The 8996-nt window shown below is 40.5% G+C and overlaps 1 protein-coding gene across 1 annotated transcript; it reads left to right on the top strand.

Moving 5' to 3' along the window:
* Positions 1-5479: 5479 nt before the first annotated feature.
* On the top strand, positions 5480-8098 carry LOC147615110 (protein NRT1/ PTR FAMILY 8.1-like). Its single transcript, XM_086779084.1, has 4 exons — positions 5480-5878; positions 6041-6258; positions 6356-6903; positions 6979-8098. The coding sequence occupies exons 1-4, from the start codon at positions 5713-5715 to the stop codon at positions 7910-7912; spliced, it is 1866 nt and encodes a 621-aa protein (XP_086635210.1). The 5' UTR covers positions 5480-5712; the 3' UTR covers positions 7913-8098.
* Positions 8099-8996: the final 898 nt, after the last annotated feature.

The following is an 8996-nucleotide window of genomic DNA, read 5'->3' as shown; positions in this document are numbered from 1 at the left end:
GCAACAAAGAGAAGTAGCCCGAGTACAACAACATAAAAGAGAGGCTTCTCCATCTTCGATCGGGTGGAAGGCCATCTTTCCTTGCACTTCATTGCATTGTGTATCTTTATTTTTACTTTTTGCCTTCCTTTTCCATTGTTATTGAGGTAGAGTATTGTAGATGGCATTGAATGGCATTTTTTAAATCTAAAAAAGGGTTCCTAATATACTTTTACTTGTATGGTTTTCTAAGGAACTTGGTGTGTGGGTTTTGTTCTAAGGTTTTAACATGTAAATATTTAGTTCTAAGGTCTAGACTGTATAAAAGTCATTGCATAGTACCCCACCATTTGCCTACATGAGTGTAACCTTTATTAATTCATTACTTCACACCCACATGCACTGTGCATCACATCACTCACACTACCTTACACCATACCTTTTGGGCCACACCATTCTAGCAAGGATTCCTTGGACCATAATGGCACACCATACCTTTTGGGCCACACCATTCTAGCAAGGATTCCTTGGACCATAATGGCACTCCATGCTCACCTTAATGATTGTCAACTTTTTGTGTAGGTCACATTAGAGTGGGTCATATCTAGACTTTAAAGAGGATGGTATCTCTATTGACTTATTGTTAGGTAGAGATGATTATTGTATGTTATGGTTTGACTCGCGGGAAGCGTAGCACGTGGGTTCAACAGAAGGTATACAAAAGGGTACCATTTAAAGAGGATATTCACAGGTTGAATAGAAACTTGGGTGTGATTTATTCATGAGAAATTCATAGATAATAGGTTTTACAAATAGGCTGTGAACACACATGATATATAGGGTTTATACATAGTGAACCCCCCCGGCAGAGTGTTTTGATGTTTGGTAGGACTTTCTATAGTGCAATACCATAATGACGTACCATTTGTGCTAAAATATTGCATCGTTCTATCTCATATTTCATCTCTCTCTCTCTCTCTCTCTCTCTCTCTCTCTCTCACACACACACACACACACACACACACACACACACACACACACACACACATAATACACACATAATAATTCATGCTATGTTATTGCTCTACACAAAAAAACTAGTCCCCCTTAATCTTGTCGATATTTTTATTGTTCCATTTCCTAGTATTATTAAGAGCTTGGGTCAGTCATTGTCTTGCCAATGTTGTGGTACCATGTAGCGCATATCGTATGATGAGTTGCATACCATGATTTATCTCTCTACTTTGGAGTTGTGCCATTATTGAGGCTAATAAGGTTGTGTTACTTAGCATTGGGAAGAAAATCAAGTGCTCTTGTTGTTCCCATAATTTGTAGTTCCTTGTAGAAAGTCATTCTTACCTTCCTCACAAGGTTATACCACCCAAGTAGAGTACCTAACTTAGTTTAGTGTAATTACTATAGGTAAGTGACTCTCCATGAAGTTGATATGGATTAGTCATAGGTTACCAAGTTGAGATTTGAGTGCTCCATAAGGTCTTGTCCAAGGTGCCCAACCCAATTGGAACTTATTAGAGCATCTACAATGTGTGTGTGTGTGTGTGTGTACGTGTGCATGGTGCATGCACATGTATGATACTAGTGATAGGTTATCAAGTTGAGATCCGAGTACTCCATAAGGTCTTGTCCAAGGTGCCCAACCCAGTTAGGGCTCATTAAAGAATCTACGGTATGTGTGTGTATGTGTGTGCGGGCACACCCATGTGTGTATGTGTATGTGTGTGGGCACGCCTATACGTGTGCATGTGTATGTGCATGCATGTGTGTGCATAGGTGTGCATAAATGGGTATTCCTATTAACCCTCTAACAATGCATACTACATGATGATGCATGGATCTCTTGTACCAAACATACTTATGTACCACCACTATTAAATTAAATGTCAGTTTGTAATAAAGAATGTAATAGAGAACTAACATGGATGTAACATTCCATGTATTTTTTATATGAATTGATATCAAAAATTGTTTCATCAAAAAATATCAAACATTGAGCAATATAAGGAAAAAAAATACTCAATCATAAAACGAAACTTTTCAATTTTGCTTCAAGATATATATTGATTAAAGGGAACATTATACATCACAGTAGATAAGAACAATGTAATATTTTAGTTGAGATAAAATATGTACCATAAAGACTCCAATTTTTCCAAAGACTCTAAGTTTAGTTGTTGAGATAAAATGCAACCATAAAGACTCCAATTTTTCTAATGAGTGTGATGTACCCTTAGCAAGAATCCCATAATGAATGTGGTTTGGTTTTCTTATGTGGCTTTGTGAAGGTTGGCCCAACATGTACAAGGTGTCTAAGGGGGTTTACAAACTTGCTTCGTGTCAGTTGAAGAGATAAGTGGGCAAGATTGGCAGATGGAGACTCCCCATCATGATGAGGGATGAGCGGGCCCCTTTTTAGGGTGTCAGCTGAAAAGGCAAGTGTTTCGTTGGTTTATACTCCCAACTTTAGATGTAAAATGACATAATTTATCAAATTCATGTGAAGGTAAGTTATTGGAGCTAGTGTTAAGGTTTTACACGTTAATTTCATATCTAAGACAATGAGTTATAGGCTTAGTTTGTGTAGAGCAGCGTGGTTTTGCAACATTCCACTTTATTGAACTAAGTTTTAAAGATGTACATGCAATATGGCTTATTATTTTATGAGAACCTTAGTGCTTTGCTCAAACCTTAGAGGTTGTAATTATTGGTATCTATGTATGTCACAATCAAGTGAGTTGTAAATATAAGTGAGAGAAGCGATTGGAGATCATTTAAAAAGTTAATATAGAACAAGATGTAGGTGAATGCATGTCTTTTTGTGAGGTTATAATTATGTGATTTCTTATGAAAAGAAATGAACAAGCTATTTGAATATTATGTGAAATATTTTTACAAATTTTTTTTTCATTTGGTGCCCTCTTTTTCATCTTCACACACTCCATGAATAGTCGTTACGTGCAGGCAGGCCTTGAATTTGAAGCCCAAGGTAAGGTTTCACAAAAAATTACGTGAAACCTTACCCCTTAATCTTGGGCTTCAAAAGCCAAAATTTTTAAATAATTTAGGTTGTATTGTTATGAAAAAACATCCCTCATATTTGAAGGCTACTCCTCCTTTTCTTTTGAAGGCTAATTAGACAAACCACCCTTCCAACTAGAAGGTTAATTTTGAAGGCCACCCTTCTTTGCAAAGAAACTCCAATGCCTCTTCCTCTACACCTTCGTCCTATACACCTCTTCATCTGTACCTTCCTCCTCCTATTATTCATGATCTCTTTGCATTTTTTTTTCAAACCAATAATCATCATTTTTTTTCAATGTCCTCATCTCCAACCCATCTCCATCATATCTTTTTCCTCCCTCTACAACTTCTTCCTTCTATTATTTATTATCTCTCTACATTTTTTTGTCAAACCCATCTCCATTGTCTCTTTTCCCTTCATGTACACCTTTTTCCTTCTATTATTTATGATCTCTCTATATTTTTTTCAAACAAGTCACCATGTTCTTTCTTATTATTCTCCTCATCTCTCCAACCCATCTTTGCTATTCATTATCGTTCATCAACAACCTCCTTTTACGTGGTGATTCATGAAGACAAGAATGAGAAAGAAGATGACAATTGTTTTGTTTGAAAATATTAGAAATAAGAATGGCAATGAACATGCCAATCCACTAACCCTCTATGTGTGATGAGTGTGTGATGTATAGTGTGCATTCACATTGTGGCAATTAGCCAAATTAGGTCTATAATGAATTATAAATCATGGTAGATATGATAGTAGTCTATAGAAACTAGAATTGAGAAATTAGAGTCTCAACTTATAAGATGCCACTAGAATTGAGAGATTGGAATTTCAACTTACAAGATGCCACTATCCACTTGTAAGTTGCAATGTAGAAAGTTACAACCTACAACTTATAACTTACAAGCATCGAGACTCAAGTTACACACACATACACACATTTTCAAATTCCCATAGAAGGAAAATTTTATGTATAACCCTTCTTTTGATAATTAAAAAGACTCGACAATTTTACGTATAACCCTTCTTTATGTAGTATTTACCTAGAACTAGACAATTGTGTTACAAGCTATAAATTCTCTACAAATTTCTTGACTTTTTAAATATTTTATGTTACTTGGATTTGGTGAAGTACCAAGTTGATTGTGGTGTGAAGTACTAAGTTGTAAATATAGAGAGAGATTTTTATCAACCTTGTTCATCTAAATCTAATTCGTATGAATTAGAAAAAATACTCAAACACATTTTGAATTTGTTACGGGAGTATGACATTCAAAGCATATTATTTCCAATAACATTTTGCATATAGATGGGACATATATTGCAAATGTCCATTGCAACTTATTTATAGTGAAGCTTTGGTAATTTGGTTAAGCTTCAAGGTTGAAACCTTATGCTAAATTCTAGGTGTCATTAGAAGCCCAAAAAGACCTTGAAGCCCATTTTGAGCAGCTCTGCGTGTAGGCCCATCCCCATAGTCTAGCTTTCATAAAAAACTTGTCTAGCATGGACAAGCTCGAGGCAAGTTTCATCTAGCACGAGGTGCAGACATGACAAAGTCGAGCAACAATGGAGCCATAGAGAGTTGAACGGTAGATCTAAGCAATTCCTGTCATTAACCTTTCGTGATTTGACGATTAAACGACAAATCTCTTTTATTGTAGTACTTGCCCTTCCTTTGTGAAATGGTGACGGACACCGTCACACCTTCTTCTATTGTCGAGGATTGATGCTTAATTCTCTGGGGACACAATATTGGGATTTTCCTTCCCGTGTCCACGGATCATATGCTTGTGATTCGTCATCCGTTTGCACGCGCAGGGAAAGTAAGCCTAGTGTATTATTACGAAGGTATGTAAATCTCTCTTTTTCGGGTACGAACGGATACGTTCTTGACCATGGCGGTGCCTTTAGGCAATTTTTTTGAGTCCGTAGAATGTACGATTGATCAGTTGCATTAATAATTGGACCACTTTGAGAAAGATTCCGAAAACTCATGTTACTGAATCTTTAGTCTTGATGACTGACACAGAGACGCATGCGGTGTTGGTGTTGGCAGAAAACATTGAGAGAGAGAGACACACACATCCAGTGTTGGTGTTTGCAGAAAACATTTTTCTCAATAATTCAAAAAAACCTTAACTTTAAATTTTGGTAAATTTTTTTAAATTTTAAAAGTTTTGAGTCAAATTATAACTAAAATTTGTTATTTTAAAATTGGAAGATTATTTTTCAAATTTTGCCAAACCTCGGTTTTTCGTGAAGACTACAGTCTGCGTATTTCACTGTGTGAGAGGGAGAGAGGAGCATATATGTCACGGTGAGAGAGAGAGAGAGGGATATTTGGTGAATAATTATCTTAGAGAGAGAGGGGGATATTTGGTGAATAATTATCTTGAGCTCTCTAGCTAAGCTTCATAATGGGGCGGTGAGCCCAACGCACGGATCGCCAACCTCACCAGGCGTTTAGCTTTAGCTGGCTGGGTAGACCGGCCCTCAGCTCGGCCAGATCTATAGAGCCTTGGCACATCGTGACACGGATCCCTTGATCCAGATCAGCAATCAGCATAGTGGAATGCTGTTATAAGTTGAAAGCAGCAGCTAGTGGAATGCTCTTATAATTAAAAACCAGCAGCCAGAATTAGAAGCAGAGCTTGTGTAAGGGGCGGGGCGTTCATTACTCGCAGTCGATGGCGGCCGCTTTCCTCACGAAGTACGACCGATGGATTACTTCGCGACCCTTTGATTGCTGCAGTGCTGGGTCAGCGCACGAGTCTAGCCAAACCAAACCCCTGCAAGCTGATCCTGAATTAGAGCACTGGCGGGGAGGATGGAGAAGCATGCCCTACATTCTACGTAAGCATTATAATTTACATGATGATAATATAGTGGCTTCGTGCTCTCTTGTTTGATAATTGTCACAGTATGATAAGTAAAACGCAGGCTGTATGGCTTGCAATCAACAATAATTGTCATAATAAAAGTAGGCTATATTATGGCTTGGCTTGGATGCTGCAGTCAACGAGCTCGCCGAGAGGCTTGCCACGGTGGGCCTTACTCTCAACTTCATATCTTACTTGATGGGGGATTACCACATGAACCAGGTTACGGCTGCCTCCGTTATTAGCATCGTGTCCGGCACAGCAAGCCTCACACCCTTGGCCGGAGCGCTCTTGTCTGACGCTTACCTTGGCCGCTTCTGGACAATCATTCTCGGATCAGTTTGCAACTTGATCGTAAGTCGATCTATCTGTCGAAATGCTTCTATAGATCGGTACTGACCTGTTGATACGGCCCTCAAGTTTTAATTTTCTAATTTTGGGGGAAGCGCAGGCTTCGCTCCTCCTCACGGCGACAGCAGCTTGTCGCTCACTACGACCCGCGCCGGCGTCTCATCGTCATGCATCGCAGGGTCAACTTGCGTTTCTAATGGTCGCCTTGGCTTTTACAACGTTCGCGTCGGGGGGGCTTCGGCCTTGCACGTATGCCTTCGGAGCAGACCAGTTCCAACGAGGCACCCTCGATGACAAGAAACAGACGCAGAGTTTTTTCAACTGGTATTTCTTCTTTTTGTACTCTGCTTCTCTAGCGGGTGCCACGGTTCTTGTGTACATACAAGACAACGCGGGCTGGGTGTGGGGCTTCTCTGTGCCCAGTGTGATCGTAGTTTTGGCAATGGCATTGCTACTAATTGGAAGCCCCAGGTTTCGCCACGTTCCTCCAAGCGGAAGCCCTTTTACGGCATTTGCCAAGGTGGTGGTTGCAGCCTTTCATAAGAGGAAGCGTGTGCTGCCCTCGGATGAGCGCCTACTCTATTATGGTAGCTGCGACCAGCTTTCGAAGGCACATGAATATGTTCTTCCTCACACTACCCGCCTCAAGTAAGTAGGCCTTCTTTCCGACAAATTAGGCCAACAATTATATGAGCGTAACCTGTGGGTACTTTGTACGATCAGGTGGCTAGACCATGCAGCAATCAAGACCGAGTCCGACCTTAACTCTGATGGAAGCGTGAAAAGCTCTTTCAGGCTTTGCACCGTCAATCAAGTTGAGCAGTTGAAAGCGGTGGTGGCGCTAGCTCCAATCTGGACCATTAACCTCTTGTCGACGACCGTGCTTTCTCAGCACAATGCCTTCAACGTACCCCAAGCCAGACGCATGAACCGGCGCGTGGGATCATCGGGCTTCACGATCCCCGCTGCTTCCATGAGCGTCTTTACCTCGATCACACTGCTGCTTTGGATGCCTTTGTACGACAAGGTGGTGGTGCCCAGGGCTCGCAAGCTCACGGGCCAACCCGGCGGTATCAAGGTGCTGCAGAGGATCGGCATCGGCTTCTTTGTGTCCATAATCGCACTGGTAATGTCCGGGCTGGTGGAGTCGAAGCGTCGGCATTTCGGCGCGCGGCATGTTCGCCTCTCCGTGTTCTGGCTGGTGCCACAGTACTGCTTGTACGGGCTGGGGGATTCCTTCCACGCAGTCGGACAGCTGGAGTTTCTATACGACCAGCTGCCCGACAACATGCGTGGTGTTGCCGGTGCCGTGTTCTGGTGCAGTGCCGGCATCGGCCACTATGCTGGAACCCTCATTCTCCAGCTCGTCCACCGGTTCACGGGCACCCCGACACACGCGGACTGGCTCGCCGACGACCTCAACAGGGGCCACCTCGATTATTTTTTCTATCTCCTAGCGGTCCTAGAATTTGTCACTTTCCTCGTGTTCTTGGTTGTGGCTCGCCGGTACAAATACAAAGGGGGCTCCGATCATTCTCCCCAGAAAAGTGCAGGCACGCCCACTAGTCATAAGCCTAAAGATTTACGCCGCACGCAACATACTGCAGCGCCACAGCACGAAATAACTCTTACTCCAGCTCCTCCTCCTCCCGTTTGAAATTAACAATCCCATGCCACGGAATTAGCGGGCTTTCGCCTCCGGTACTCTACTACTCGTGTCACGTGTGTAAGCCGTGTCACTTTTTTACATCATGCTCTCTCTCCCCCGTGTTGCATGTTAATACCTCTCCCTCTGTATATCTAATGTTATTAATTTTTAAATGGTTGATCCTGTCCTTTTTGCTGATTTTCAGAGTACCACGTGTAACAAAAATATCCAACAATTATAACTCTAAAGTTCATTCGGGTAATCCTTTTCAAAGATGATATAGAGCCGTTTTTGCTCTCTTGTACTAACTATGCACACTATCAAAGATGCACCTTGACAGATATGCCTAGACATAAAATTTTCTTCCTTTAAATCTATCACCCTTCTCTTAAAAAAATACATAGTAGCTCTTATCACTTTTTTTGGACCAATAATTGTATTTATTTACATTAACTGTTCAAAAGCTGTCATACAACCTGAACGAGAATACAACTATCTACTCTTTTTTCACCTCAGTTCATGATTTTACATAAAAACTCCCATCTTTCATCCTCACACACAAAGCAAGATTGTTCCCAAGAGATCTGATACCCTAACAATAGCTCTTATCACTTTTTTAAATCATTCTCTCTCTTGATATGCAATACATAGTGTTATTTAATGGTGGATGCTATCCTTTTTGCTAATTTTGAGAGCAAATCATTGTACCATATGTAACAAAAATATACTATAATTCTATCAACACTATACTAGTCATTTGGGTAATCCTTTTCAAAGATGATAGGCATAATAAGAGGTGGTTTTCTCTCTTATAATATGTCTCACAATATCAAAGCTGTACTATGATCCCAGATATGCATGGACATAAATTTTCCTACCTTTAAATATATCACTTCTTCTCTTCTCTCTCTCTCTCTCTCTCACTCTCTCTCTCGATATGCAATACATTGTGTTATTAAATTGTTGATCCTATCCATTTTGCTGATTTTAAGAGCAAATAATTATATCATATAAAATATCCAACAATTCTATAAACTCTATAATCATTTGGGTAATCCTTTTCAAAGATGATAGGTAGAGTAAGAGGTGTTTT

This window comes from Cibotium barometz, chromosome 40 (genome assembly GCF_041138505.1).
Source record: "Cibotium barometz isolate CiBa-2024 chromosome 40, ASM4113850v1, whole genome shotgun sequence".
In the NCBI taxonomy this organism is placed as follows: domain Eukaryota; kingdom Viridiplantae; phylum Streptophyta; class Polypodiopsida; order Cyatheales; family Cibotiaceae; genus Cibotium; species Cibotium barometz.
Note: the sequence above shows the minus strand (reverse complement) of the source record. Positions and strands in the feature narration are given on the sequence as shown.

Excerpts from the sequence above, each read along its gene's own strand:
- LOC147615110 (XM_086779084.1), top strand. The coding sequence starts at position 5,713 with ATGGCGGCCGCTTTCCTCACGAAGTACGACCGATGGATTACTTCGCGA. Across the intron at positions 5,879-6,040 it reads AAGCATGCCCTACATTCTAC|TCAACGAGCTCGCCGAGAGG; the intron begins GTAAGCATTATA and ends TGGATGCTGCAG. Across the intron at positions 6,904-6,978 it reads CCTCACACTACCCGCCTCAA|GTGGCTAGACCATGCAGCAA; the intron begins GTAAGTAGGCCT and ends TTGTACGATCAG.